General features: G+C 45.3%; 1 protein-coding gene across 1 annotated transcript in view; it reads right to left on the reverse strand.

The window, feature by feature from the left end:
- Positions 1-253: 253 nt before the first annotated feature.
- Positions 254-15,278, reverse strand: part of LOC126203989 (uncharacterized) — a 103,812-nt gene continuing 88,787 nt past the window's right edge. The window contains exons 3-4 of the mRNA XM_049938419.1: positions 14,213-14,332; positions 254-416 (exon numbers count right to left, since the gene is read on the reverse strand). Of these exons, the coding sequence (XP_049794376.1) occupies positions 287-416; positions 14,213-14,332 (250 nt within the window). The 3' untranslated portion in view covers positions 254-286. The remainder of the gene's footprint in view (positions 417-14,212; positions 14,333-15,278) is intronic.

Raw genomic sequence — 15,278 nt, forward strand, 5'->3', positions numbered from 1 at the left:
GGCCTCGTGGATAAGCAGGCTTCACTACCATTGTGGAAAGTACAGGTTCACGAACGGTTTGAATAAGGAAAGGAAATATTGGATATCTCAATGGAATGCATTGGGTTGGCAGGTGGTGATTCGCTGGACATCATTTTCGGTAAATAATGGTAACGACGTGTCCAATTTTGTGTAATGAAACAAAATGTTTTTATTTTCTTCAGTTGGTTTTATTTACAGTAACTGAGTGATCGTAGAAATATGTGGAGGGCTAAGTCAGCTCGGTACCAGAAGAGCAGTGAACTGGTCAACTGCTGCGTGCCGCGCCCCACCACTCCGCGGAGTCGACGTCTGTGTCGCCCTGGTCCGAGCCCACGCTCTGGTCCCAGTCACCAGAGTCTGCTACCCACCACGACCACGGGGCGCGCTTGCGACCTCTGCAACACATGAGTCAAACCAATACGTTAAGTACTAATCAATAGTGATCTGTCCACTGTAGCTCAGCAGATTGCAGGAAAAAATCACGCTGAAGTATTTTAATTGTGTAAACTGAGGAGCGAAGACATGATAACACTGTCGGTCCATTTTTGGAACGCAGTGCAACAGCGGTTCTGCGTACCATCGAACAGATAAGCGCTTGGTAGTTTTCTGAAGACACGTGGCCCCAGACGTCCACGCTCAGGTCACGCAGTTTCCGTAAACTGTAGGTCGACGGTTTGTGGCTAAGGAGCTGGCCACCGAAGTGTTCCATCGCGTTCACATCAGGTGAATTTGGAAGGTGAGACGTCGACGTGAGTTAACTGTGAGATTCCTTAAACTACTGTCGTAAGGTTCTGGTACTGTGGCACGGACAATTATCTAGCTGAAAGATGCCATCGCTGTCAGAGAAACATCACCCACGAAGGAGTGAAGATGGTTAACACACACATGGAATCGAAGCCCACCTGAACGTGCCCCATACCGTAAATCTGCCCCCACCAACCTGCATCGGTGGATCGGTGAATGTTTCGACAGTCATTCAGCTGTAGCTACTATTCCCTATAGACTGAAAAAGTAGCTTCTACAAAATTATACCTCCAATCACTGATTAAAGCGATAATATTCTGCAAGGCCTCTCTCAGTAAAGCTCACGGCTCCTGGACCTGGTTATGAATGCCTGTGGTCGTTAAATCTGTGATGCTCGACTTTTTGATCAGATTTCAGCATCATGTGCGCAGCTATCCTACCTTCGTGCAGAGAGGTTCAGGGATATTTCCACACCCTCTGCCTTCTCTTCTGTCTTATCAACGAACACTGTCCGTGATACCTTTCCCCGACTTTAACGCTCTTATCTTAACAACACAGCAGAAACAACCGATCCCGCCAGACGATATCCTGTTTTTCTCCACCGATCAGCCACTCCCTCAGTATCTTTGTCAGTATCAGTAACCCGACCGTATACTAACCTCCAGCATATTATCAGAGAACTCTATAACATCCCCAGCTTCATAAGATAGTTAATGACATACTACTAAAGCAACAATAAGCATTACCATTGTCTCTGTACGCACCCGTTACTCTCCTTCTCCCAACTAGATATTCCTAATTTCCCACCATTCTTAGCTGATACAGTCTCCTCAAATTTATTTTCTCCAGAGCACGCTATATCAGAAAACATCGATTTTGTACATCTATAAATTCTTTTTATATCTGCCATTATCATTATTGCTGTTATCAACATTATTATTATTATTACTGTTATCACTATTAGTGGCTACAGAACAATGCTGAAGATTAGATGTGTCAATTAACTAACTAATGAGCAAGTACTGAAGACGTGCAGTATGACAATAATGTTGAGGACGTTCAAAGGATTGGAGGTCAGTACGCACATGGCACCTTATGCGTCCAGGCAGCATAACACCTAAACCTCCAAAACGATCATGTTCGACCATGCTTCTGGGTGCAATACGTGTTTCCACATCTCGCCTTATGAGGGTACGGCCATCACTGTAGGTGATGATCATTTTGGTGGGCCAGGTGTTACGGTATTGGGGTGGCAAAATGTTGTGTGGATGTAATGAACTCCAAGTCTTTGAACACGGTACACTCACCGGTTAAAGTTATTGTGACTCTGTACTTCTTCCCCATGTGCTTATTTTCAAGGGAACCTTCGGCCCTGACTTCATTTCTATGGATGACAGTGAGCGACCGCACTGAACAGCGCAGATGGAGAAGAACGACGGGACTGGCGTGAACATCCCCCCTGACACAAATCCTGCCGAGCACGTACGGGACGAGCTGACGTGCACCAATGGCAAACCCGCAGTAGTCAACCGTGCGGGTGGGGGTGGGGGAATGTAACGCACTGGCACTACAACTGCTTCCCAACCTCGTGGGCAGCAAGGGAGCACAACTGTGTAGTTTTCTACTTGCTGATCGATTCTGCAGGCGGGCGTCATCCGTCCCACTTCTATTGTAAGTCTAGGATATCTACTCCAGTAGTTACATAATTTATTAATAGTTTTCACTTTGAGATTATTATGTTGCGAATACTGGTAATCTTATACACTGATTAGCCAAAACATTTTGATCACCTGCTTAATAGCTTTTCTGTCCGTCTTTGGAACGAAATACATCGCTGATTATGCGTATTACATTCTGTTCTTAGGTTTGTGGAGAATTGTGCCTTTATATGTCTACGCACAGGCCTGTAATTCGCTTAACGGGCCGCCAATTTGCGTACGCGGGGATGGTACCCGATAGCGACCCAGATGGGTTCCATAGGGTTTATATCAGGCGAATTTGCCTGCCGAGACATCAACGTGAGTTCACTATAATGCTCGTCAAACAACTGTAGCGCGGTTATGACTCCGAGGCACGAACAATTATACTGCTGAAATGTGACATCGTCGTCGGGCAAGACAACAAGAATGAAGGGTTCGGAACTGTCAGCGTATCTTCGATTACTACCACAGGTCCCGCGCAAGCGCTGGAGAATGATTCCCATAGCAAAATACTGCTCTCACCAGTCTGCGTCCATGGCGCGCTGCACGTTGCCTCGATGACAGTGTCTGTGGAGACGACCATCGACCCAGTGTAGCAAACTGTGTTTCACCCGAAGAGCCGACACTTTTCCATTTCCCGATGGGCCTGTGCCCACTGTGATCGTAACTAACGATGTCGTGGGGTCAACATGTGAACACGTAGGGTTTTCTGATGCGGAGCTCCACGTTCAACAATGTACAATGTACGATGAACAGTGTGCTCCGAAACACTTGTACCTGAACCAGTATTTTGCTCATTCGGCAGATATGCCACAAATCACTATCTATCCTACTTTATAGAGCAGCCAAGCCTCTGAACCCCACGTTCCGTGAAGAGTCGTGGACGTCCAAGCATTTAGCGCCTAGTGGTATTTTACTGCCCTTCTACCTCTTTCCGCAGAGGCTTGCGACAGTAGCACGTGAACATTCGACTAGCTTCGCCGTTTTCGACATACCCGTTAAAGTCGCTTATCTTACGAGATTGCCCCATTTTCAGTCCATATCTTTGCTAGGTTGATCCGCCGTCAGTGTATGCCCCGGTTTACATACTTTTGCTACCGTGTCACGTAGCCGCAATGCCACCGGGGTGCATCCAGTGTAACGGTGGGTAAGTGATCATAATATTTTTGCTGTTCAATGTATTTGCGATTTAAGTGCCAGCAACTTTGTTATGTTACGTTGTAAACTTTAACTTACAATTCCACAGTCAGAGTGCAGACGTGTTCACACTGTGAGCGCCTCTGGTGGCCTCTTCAGCTGACGTCTCATTGCATGCGGTGTGGTTGTTTAAAGAGCGCCTCATCAAACAATATGGAGGTCGGGGGCTTGCTGCTGTGTGAAGCAGGATAAACGGCGATCTCTGCCAGATCTGACGACAGACTGCAGTGCTGGAGCAGACGCAAGCGATTCAGAGTACACCGTCCAGCGCTCATGGGGCGCCGCAGTAAACGTTCTCTATTTCCTCACACGTTGACTCGACGACATCGTCAGTTACGATTACACTGTACACTGGACCATCGAGAACGTACCGCTGCTCAGTGTGAACGTGTCGTCCGGTCGGATGAACCACCTTTCTTGTCAGCAAGTTGGGTGGCGGTTTCCGGTCGCGGCCGTCATTTGGGTGAACGGCTACTCGGAAAAATTCACCGCGCCAGAGACTCTGTGGCGGCAGCATTACTGTGTCAGGGACACTCGCCTGAGCGTCAGGTGGAACTGTGGCAGCAATGGAAGGCAACATGGCAGCTGCGGACATCGTGCAGAATGCTCACACCACCTGCGTTCCTTCACAGCCGCCGTCATCACCAACGGTGGTGGCATCTTACAGCACGACAAATTTCCCTGTCAAATGCTAGCAATGGGCTACATTGATTTGAGTAGCACGATCGTGGACTCACACTGATTCCTTGGTCACCAAATTTGCCGGATGCGAACCAAATGTAACACAGCGAGGATGCCATCGGGCTCCATGTCCGCACCCGCAAACCAACAGGTTTTGGCTCTGAGCACTATGGGACTCAACTGCTGAGGTCATTAGTCCCCTAGAACTTAGAACTAGTTAAACCTAACTAACCTAAGGACATCACAAACATCCATGCCCGAGGCAGGATTCGAACCTGCGACCGTAGCGGTCTTGCGGTTCCAGACTGCAGCGCCTTTAACCGCACGGCCACTTCGGCCGGCAACAGGTTTTTTAAGGAGATGGTTGATCTGTGCATTTATCCTTCCATATGCTATCATATAGCAATAGATGACTAGTTTTATACGGCAAAGTGTTTTGTGAAGTGGACGAAGAACCTAAGGCCCCAACAATTCATTATCGTTGTCATTTTCGTTAGTATCATCATCATTTCAGATCATGTTTTCTCACCAGAAAGAGCTTCGAGATGACACACATCTTTTTCACCCCAACGAACAAGCTGGCTGGACCTGCAGTCGAGAGGCGTTCAAATTCCGTCCTTCCATCGTGATTTACATTTTCGTGGTTTCATTAAACTGCGTAACAAAAATACCAGGATAGATCGTTTTAAAAGGATCCTACCGGTTTCCTTCCTCATGCCTTGCCAATAAGGGCTGATCGCCCTTCCTTTATTTATTGTTGCTTACGTCTAGTGAACAAAAATATCCACTATTAAGTAAGATGAGCTAAACTTTCCCGTTCTTCCAATAAAACGAAATCCAGCATTCGCCTTCCCTAACGCCAACCTGACGTGTTGATTCTGTTCACACCATTTCATATCGCTCTGCAGCTTTAGGCCTAAATGTTTAATCGAAACGACTGTGTCAAGCTGCACCCAACTAATGCTTTATTAGGCCGTTGCAAGACTGTTTCTTGCTCAGCCGTAGTAAGCTACGTTTTTGTACACGGAGAGCTAGCTGCCATTTATGATACAAGTACAAATTTTGTCCAACTCATTTTGTATATTCCTACACTTACTCAACGACGACACGTTCCCGTACACCACGGTGCCATTAGCAAACAGCCGCAAATTGCTTCTCACCCTGTCCGTCAGATGATTTATGTATGAGGTCCGTTCAAAAAATTCCGGAACATTCGTAATTTCGTGGCCGTGGTGAGTTGGAGAGAAATGCGGTTGGCATCCCTGCTCACCTCTGTGTTTTGTGTTTAAGTTCCGGAAGTTTCAGTGTTGAATGTCTGTTGGTTATTCTGTATTCTGTACTGAGTGGAACGTTGTGTCGCACCGTTTGCGAATATCGAGATGGCAGAGTTATAAAGCCACGCTTCTGCATTGAACTGCGCGTGAAACTAGAGAGACACGCCAAATGATGCAGGAAGCCTATGGTGATGGGTCCTTAAGCCATACTCGGCCATACTCGGTGTTTCGAACGGTTCACACGGTTTAAAAATGGGTGGACGGAAGTTAAAGATAACCCTTGTTCAGGACGCCATCCGGCGTCAACCGACGACGCTCGTGCCGTTAAGTCAACGATACTGTGCATTCCTTCGAATACTGCCTGTCCGGGAGACTGCAGAAGAATGTAACATTTCAGTCGCATCATGTGATATCCTGACACAACATCTTGAAAAGTCTCATGTTGGCACCAAGTTCGTCCCACGGCTCATTAAGTTTTGGAAATTTGTAGTAAGGTCTTATGAGACCAAACTGTTGAGGTCATCGGTCCCTAAGCCTACACACTACTTAATCTAACTGAAAATAGCTTACTGTATGGACAACGCGCACACCCATGCCGGAGGGAGGACTCGAACCTACGACAGGAGAAGCCGCACGGACCGTGACATGACGCCCTAGACTGCCCGGCTACTCCGCGCGACCGGCTCATTAATCAGGACTAGAAAAACCTTCGCCTCGCAATCTATCAAGAGTTTCCAGATGGCGTAAATGTGATAGAAATGCTCCTTAAGAGAATCATAACCGGTTACGAGACGTCGGTTATGATGTTGAGACCAAGGTTCAGCTTCACAATCGATCTGGAAAGGTTTTCTAAAACCAAAAAAAGCTCGTCAGGTCAAATCAAATGTCAAAGTCATGCTCATAATTTTCTTTGGCTCTGAAGGATTAGTTAATCATGAATTCGTGCCACAGGAACAAAGTGTTGATCGATGATACTCTCGGGACGTGTTGCGACTCTTGAGAGAAAAGAAAACGGCCTGAAATGTGGCGAGAGAATTCATGGATCTCGCATCATCACAACGCATCCGCATATTCGTCCCTGTTGTGCGTGGCTATTGCACAAACTCTCGTACCTGACACCTGTGGTCTGTCTTTTATTTCCAAAGTTGAAAACCCCGTTGAACGAACGAAGATTTACAACGACAGACGAGATGAAAGAAAACTAGCACACGGCGCTTCACGCGATACAGCAAGAAGCGTACCAAGATTGCTTGCATAGTTGGGGACGGCATTGGAGCGGTGTATCAATTGTGGAGGAGAATATTTCGAAAGAGACCAGGCACAATAAGTAAAAGGTAAACGTAGAAAAGTTTTGTGGACAAAGTTCCGGAATTTTCTGAACAGACTCTTCTCCTTCTTCTTCTTCTTACGTTACGGCCTCTGTAGGACCACGGGTAGCCCCTTCGTGGACTGCATTTTCCTCTTCTTCTCCCAGAACCTCTTCATTCTTTCTCTTCTTCTCTCCCGCTCTTCTTCCGAGATCTTCAGTTTCCGTTTCTCCTGTCGGCTCCACTGGTGACACTCTAATCTTTTTCCTGTATTCTTCTCTGTCATTGATCTCCGGCATATTGGTCGGTGTATATTTGTTCCTCCAATTTTCCTTTCCTTCGATCTTGATCCCCAATTCCAACCATTCCTTCCGAAGTTCAACAACCCACTTGGTTCCTGTCTTTTCCCTTGTCCTCCCTGTTGTTTCCCACACTCTCTTCGTCATTCTGTTCATACTCATCCTAACTACATGTCCAGCAAACCTTGCCCTTTTGAGTCTGATTTCCCCGGATATTGTTCATGTTCCGGTACAATTCTTCCCCAGGTCTTTGCATCTACCTCTCTCCACCTCTTTTGGGACATAGTATTTTTTTCAGTATTTTTCTCTCTTCTTTCTCTAGTTGTTCTGCACCATTTCTTCCTAGTGTCATCGTCTCAGCAGCATATAATACTGCATTCCTCACCGTTGCCTTGTAGTGGCGTAACTTTGCCTCTGTGGATACATTCTTTTTGTTATATATGTCTCTCGTCATGCAGAAGGCTGACCTCATCTTCTTTATCCTCTCTGTTATTCTCTCCTTGCTCCTGTTCCTTCCTGTTATAAATTCTCCCAGATATTTAAATTTGTCCACCATTTGCACAGTGCCTTCCGGTGTTTGCCAGTCTGCAGTGGTATTCAATATCTTTGTCTTGTTGTAGGCGATCCTCAGCCCCACCTTTCTGGCTACCTTACTTAACTTGTGTCTTTGCTTCTTCTTCCGTCTCACTTACTATTGCTATGTCGTCTGCAAAGGCTTGGAAGTCCACTTGAGCCCTGTTGTGCTTTTTGCCCCCACATGGGTCTTTGGTATTCCCATTTCCTCTTTTATTGCTCTCCACTGCCTGATCACTTCGTCCAGTGCTATACTGAACAACAATGGTGACAATCCATCTCCCTGTTTAACACCAGTCTTGATCTCAAATTCTTCTGACAGTGCTCCTCTGAATTTCAGCCTTGCTTTTGTGTCTGTCATAATTTCTTTTAATAGTTCTTGTGTAGTTCCATCAAGTCCTCTGTTCTTCAGGATCCTAACAAGAGTCTGTCGATGGAGTCATATGCCTTTGTGAAGTCCACGAAGGTTATTACTGTCTTTTTGTTTTTTAAGGCCCTATGTTCTATCAGCTGCTTCAGGATAAATATCTGTTCTATACAGCCTCTTCCCTTCCTGAATCCCGCTTGGTAGTCGCCTACTGTCGTTTCTACTTGTTCTTCTACTCTCTTGAGCAATAGTTTTGACAGCACCTGAACAGACTCGTACATACAAAATAAATAAAGGGCATCGTACGATTTAAACAGATTTCAGGTTGGTCTCTATGGACCGAAAACGATAAACTCATGACAGTTTTTTTGATCATCGACTGCAATAGGAGATAATTGATACTCAACCAAACTGCCACACGTCATAATCAGACTCCATTACATGTATAAATCCACCAAATTAAAATTTTTTTCCGTTGAGAAATAAAAGTAAGAGAATTGATAAAGTCAATGGCAGTGACTGCCATATCTGACTACTAAAAATCTTTACGATTTTCTTCTATTGGATGATTTCTTAAATGAGTAGTTGAGAGTCTCATTGAACGCACGTTGAGCGAAGTCTCACAGAGCAGATATGGGAGGGTCAGTGTCGAGCCATTAGTCCCGCAAGACTACGAGTCCTACAAAAGGTGTACAAGCCGCCACTGCCGAGGAGGCGGCGAGGTGCCAGGTGCGGAGGCGCTGTGTGTGACCAGAGGTCTGCCTATCAGGGGCAGCCTGCGCCTCGTCGGATGGCAACAGTGTTTGCAGCATATTGAGAAGTAAAGGATTGTTTTCAGTGTGACATTTCCGCCAGCGCCAGGAATGCACAGCGACTCTTTCCCACTGCTTAAAAGCTACGGAGTGTGCAGGACTGTGAAGAAGTGCACCCTACAGTTGTCCTCCATTCTGGGGAACGCTGGGCCGGGGACAGTTTAGAGGCCAGTTCTAAGAGATGGAATGAGAAGAAGCCATCCTGCAACTTTATGCTTGCGGGCGTGGCTGACTTAGATTGATAATTTTTTGGTAAGAAACTGTAAGGGCACGTACCATTGGTTAATACAAATAAATTCTGGAGTGAGAGAACGCGCTTGACCAGTGCATGCATGGGGAGGCCTGGACAGAAAGTGGTACTCAGACACTGCCTGTTTCCGAGCTGCAGCACTGAAATTTCCGACTGCTGGTTAAACATATTAAAATCGAGTATGCGATGGAGACTGCTGGCTTATTAGAACGTATCTCATTGGGGGGGCTCTCAGAAGAACAACTGTCATTGGCGATCAAAATCGAAGCTCACATTCACAAAGTGAGAGTAAAAATTCCCTTCTTGCCGGAGCGCTCTGTAGAACAGTTCCATACGAAACACGACAGGGGAATTTTCGTCAGACAGACGGACTTCGACCTCGGGCTCTGGGGGAGACCAGGCTTCGATGCTAGGCGGGTGGGTTCCGCAGCCACCACAGCAGCCACTGGCCGCTACCGGGAACTCCCTGTACGGTAAACAGCAGCTGTGTTCACAAGCCGGATTGTAGGAGGCGAGCGTTCTCAATAATGGCAGGACCTTCACATTTTTATTCCAAGTACGTTTATTATCAATTGCAGGCTCAACATTATTTCAGTCAAGTAGGTACATCGGCAATTGTTTCTGTTGTCATTTGGATCTTTCTTGATTAAAGATTAGCAATCACTGCGCGGCTTCTAAGAGCCTAGTTGCACCCCAAATGTTGTGCTGGTTCTAATCTTCTCACTCGAGATTCATTATACAATCTTTCCCAAGTTGTTGAGGCTTCAATTAAATAGTAACATATGTTAATGTGAAGGGCATTCAGTAAGTAATGAAAAACTTTTTGCGGCCAATTTCCGTCGAGAAAATGCACAATACGCTGTGGCACATCGTGGAGTATTCCCGCTTCAGCTTCTATAGCACCATGAAGTTCCAATGGGTGGTACAGCTATACGTACGTTGCCTTGAAAATGGCGTCTGTAACGAGATGAGTTCCAACAATGGAACTGTCACTGAATTTATTTTGGCAGGAAACCAGAGCATCGCAGACATTCACCGGTGCTTCTAGAATGTGTACGCAGACCTGGAAGTGAACAAAAGTACGGTGAGTAGTTGAGTTAGACATGTGTCACTATCGAAAGAAGATCCCGCAGATCTGTTCGATTTCCCACGTGCCGGCCGGCCGCACGTAGCTGTGACTCCTGCAATTTTGGAACGTGCAGACACTCTCATTCGACGTAATCAACGGAGCAAAATCAACACCTCGCTGCTCAGCTGGACGTCTCTGTTGGTAGCGCTGACACACTCGTCCACCCGTTGACGAAATCAAAGGCGTGTGCCTGCTGAGTTCCTCGTAGCCTAACAGGAGACCATAAAGAGCGAAGGATGACCATCTGCGGGGTTGTTTGGCCCAGTGCGGGATATACATGGATAGCGGGGAGACTACTGATGCAGCAAGACGTTCGCTCCGTTGTCGACCAGCGGAGTGGCGCCAGGTGGGCATACAGCCCCCTGTAAGGTGGCATGAGGCCGTCGCATTGAACGGAGATTGTATGGAAAAATGGGCTGTTGTAGCTATAAGAGTGGGGAATAAGATGGCGTATTGGAATCCTGAATAAAACCAACCTGCTTTCAGAAAAAAGCTGTTACATTACTTATTGAACGCCCCTCGTTATTGCAGGCTCAACATGCGCTCAGTCAAGGCAATAGATGCATGTGCGATTCTTTATGTGCTTCTTTCTTTCCTTCCTTCTTGATTAACAACCAGCAATCTTCTGCGAGCTTAGTTGCATCCCCAAATGTTTCGCTGATTTTAATTTGTTCACTCCAGGTGCATTGTGCATTATTCGACGTTTATCAAGGTGCTGGTGCTTTAATTATATTGTAACCCGTGTTAATACTTCATAAAAGTAACTGTTCTTTGTTATGTATGCAGTCTGTGAGTTACAGCACCCATGTTTTTTAGAGTCACCCTTGTTAATTAATTAATTAACCTACGCCTACATCCGAACTCTGCAAACCGCTACTAGACATTTCCTTTCCTGTATCACTTGGAAATAGAACAAGGAGAAAACAATTGTCTATATACCTCTATGCAAGACCTAATTTCTCTTATCTTCGTGGAACTTGCACTACATGTACTTTGACGGCAATAGGATCGTTCTGCAGTCAGTTTCAAATGCTCATTATTTAAATGTTATCAATAGTTTTCCTCGAAAAGAACGTCGCTTTCCTTCCAGTGATTCTCAGAGGAGTTAGCGAAGTATCTCCATAATAATTGCGTGTTGTTCGAACCTACTGGTAATAAATGTAGCAGCCCGCCATTGAATGTCGTCCTTTAATCCTACCTGGTCTGCATCCCAAACATTGTCAGTACTCAAGAGTGTGTCGCACTAGTGTTTTATGTTATGTGGTATCCTTTGCGGAAAAATCTTACCACCTTGCAGCAATGTCAGTTGCATTTGGGTAATCTTCAGAGTGTCCCGTGTATGCTGGATTGTCTGCCTTTCTGCTCCACAGTCGCTCTTTGTAGGCGTATTTGGTTTCCTTTTATACAATGACTCCGCACACTTGCAATGGTTCATCTTCATTATACAGGATTTTCTTCGATGGACAAAGCCAGAAGGATTTTCAGCAGTACTTTCCTAAAATCCTCCCAATAAGCCGAATTCGACCATTTCATGTCGCTAGACATTTAATCGACTGTACTGTGTCAAGCAGCACACTATAGATGCTGCCTTCGGATATTGTGGGTTTGTTTTTCCTACTGATTTGCAGTAATTTACATTTTGTACATTTGAAGCTAGCAGCCATTCATCACACCAAGAAGAAATTTTGTCTGAGTCATCTTCTATCTTCCTACAGTCATTCAATTTCGACACCACAACATCATCACTGATTATTGGAAGTAAGTGGAGTAAGCAAATAAAGTGGAATAATGGCCTTCCTCAAGGGTCCGTCTTAGCTCCTCGCCTCTTTAGCATTTGTATTGCAGATACAGCTGCAACAACATCTCGAAAATTTTGATACTCTAATGAGTGGGCACTAGCAGCAGAACACAAGGAAATTAAGAAAACAGAGAATGTTGAAACAAATGATTTGGGTGCTCAGGGAAACTATTTCTGCAAATGGAGGGTCCAGCCCAGTTAAACAAAGACGGAGATTTTGTGCTTTGACCTGAACAATAAATTTGCAGATATATAACTTGGAATTCGTTTCAACAGTGTCACCTGAATTCACAATAAATCTCATAAGTATTCAGGAGTTACTTTAGACAGAAAGTTAAGGTGTAAGGCTGGCGTAAGAAACGCAAGGAATGAAATCAGACAGAAATGTGGCGGGACGTGGGGCCCTCCGGCACCTACATTATGAACAACGGTTTTAGCTCTGATTTAGCTGAACTGCCCACACACCAAGAAAACAGACATGGTACTAAATCACACAATGCGGATGACTTTGGTCACGATTAACAGTTCTCCCACCTTGTATCTAGCTGTCCTAAGTCATACACCTCCACCAAAACTGCGAAGTCAACAAGCACTTCTTAGAGAGTTTGGAAAAATGCAAAACAATTAACAACTTCCTATCCATTCTTTCACTGATGACACGAATATTAAACGACGCAGCTCAAGAGAACCATCGTTTTCGGAAGCTATATTTTTAGAAAATGGCGATTTTTTTATTGTGCAATACAGGGAGGTAGCCTGGAAAAATACTATAAATGCAGACCTACAGAAATTTCGAAGTATTGCTGAAAAACCTTCTGGCTTTGTCCATCGAAAAAAATCCTGTATAATTCTTAACCAAATGAAGATGAACCATTGCAAATGTGCGGTGTCGTTGTATAAAAGGAAACCAAATACTCCTACAAAGAGCGGCTGTGGCGCAGAAAGGCAGACAATCCAGCATACACGGGACACACTGAAGATTTCCCGAATGCAACTGACTTTGCTGCAAGGTAGTAAGATTTTGCCACAAAACATTTAATATTCTTGTAGATGTTTATTTAAATTAGATCACTGTTTACAATGCAAATTCGGATTACAGATCGTTTCATTGGATGACAGTGGCTAATACCACGTACTAACCATTTCTGTACTGAGAGGTAATTTGGGCTGAGCACTGAAAGTAAAGGTGAAGTGGGCCACATGTTCCTCAGAAGCAGCTACCGGCCAAAGAGGCGCTGAGAAGAGACTTACGTTTTCTGCAGGGGTGAAGATTTACTGTCCTGAGAGAGAGAGAGAGAGAGAGAGAGAGAGAGAGAGAGAGAGAGAGAGCGCAGAGTGTGTAGGCAGAGAAGTGCAGGTGTGCCTCGCACATCGTCTGCACTGCGGCCAACGTGCCAGCGAGCTGACCATCGGTCCAGTGCAACTGCTGGTCGTACTTCAGGAGGTGACATGCGTATAGGGAGACACTCACAGTAAATGTGGTGAGTTTCATTTGCTTGCCTATTGAGCATTTTCTGAAAGCGTCAGTCAGAGTGAAGGTCTTTTATTTCTCACAGTTAAACAGCATCAGCTAACATTGTGCCTGTATAGCAACAGGGGGCGCCGTCTAAAGGAAGTGAAACATATCTTCTGCAAATCTCGAAATCACATGTCGGGGTAGAACCCGATACTGCATGCTTCATGTTTATATCATTTTTTGCATTCTACATGTTTTTTTGAGAATAAATAATTTACGGTATCTAAGTTGTGATTCATTTTAGTAGCACCCCAATAGGAATGATGGTGCTACACTGAAGTGAAATAAAACCACAACACGGTACCTTATTTTATGGAAGTCTCTAAGAGTATGCAGTCAATGGCAGGGTCATCTTAATCATTTGTAGGCATAAAATTGTATTGTGGAGGAAACATTAGGCAACCAGACATGCACACGCCATTGTTACAGACACTGGGGCTTTACAGTTCAGTTAACTGTATTTGTAACTCAGGTGTTTAGTTATGAATGTCACTTGGCTTATAACCCTATGCAGTGGTCGGTGCTGCGAGGCGGCCGTACTCACACTTTGCGTGCGTCGACGGCGCCGTAGCCCACGGGCACGTGCTTCACGCTGCCGCCCATCGCCTCCAGCGCCGCCATCGTCTGCAGCTGCGCCAGCCGCTGGTCCGACTGCCTCTTCCCCCTGGAAGCGTGCCACACGCACGATTCATTAGCAGCTGCTGCACTCACGTTGTGACAGACAAAGAAATATTGAAAGTAGGTATTGTTTAATCTGTTTAACTCGCCGCTCTTTTCATAAATCAGAGATCAATTGCGCGACACGATCTATTTCGATTAGACTGCTTCAGATGAAAACTCCTTCGTGAACCTGTAATTATACGTAACAAAAGTTGGTTCCGATGTAACGTAACAACACTCTCGGTCACTATGTATAACTGCGAGAAATTATCAGACCGTTTCCACATCGATCTATTTAATTGTGTTTACTTTGTCAGTTTTTTCGAGTCGATCAGGTTTTGGTATTTGGTTTCACTCTGTTATTATCATATACTGGAAGTCAAAACCATCTGTTATTCGCAGTGCCGTAACACGTTTGGTGGGCTTTATCTTCCATCAACTAAGCCTGAAAACCCGTCGCTGGAACAGTGCTCGCCTAGATTTTGGCATTAAAGAAACAAAATGCTTTTTGAAGCAAAAAACGAAGCTCCGAGAAGGAATTACCTGAATAGGGCGGAAATCGGTGGATGTAATACACATGTACAGAAAAACGAATTATTACAAATTCAGAAAAATGTGATATTTTATTCGAGAGAAAGAGGTTCACAAATTGAGCAAGGCAATTACGCGTTGGTCCACCTCTGCCGCTTACGGAAGCAGTTGGTCGGCTGGGCACTGATTGACTCAATTTCTGGATGTCCTCTTCACTGATATCGTGCCAAATTCTGTCCAATTGATTCCTCAGATCATGAGAATCCCCATATCATTGGAAGGCCCTGTCAATAATGCTCTAAACGTTCTCAGTTGAAGATATCCGGCGATGTTGCTGGCCAACGTAGGATTTGGCGAACACGAAGACAAGGAGCAGAAACTTTCGCCGTGTGTGGGTGGGCACTATTTTGCTGAAACGT

Source organism: Schistocerca nitens, chromosome 9 (assembly GCF_023898315.1).
Source record: "Schistocerca nitens isolate TAMUIC-IGC-003100 chromosome 9, iqSchNite1.1, whole genome shotgun sequence".
NCBI classification, from domain to species: Eukaryota; Metazoa; Arthropoda; class Insecta; order Orthoptera; family Acrididae; genus Schistocerca; species Schistocerca nitens.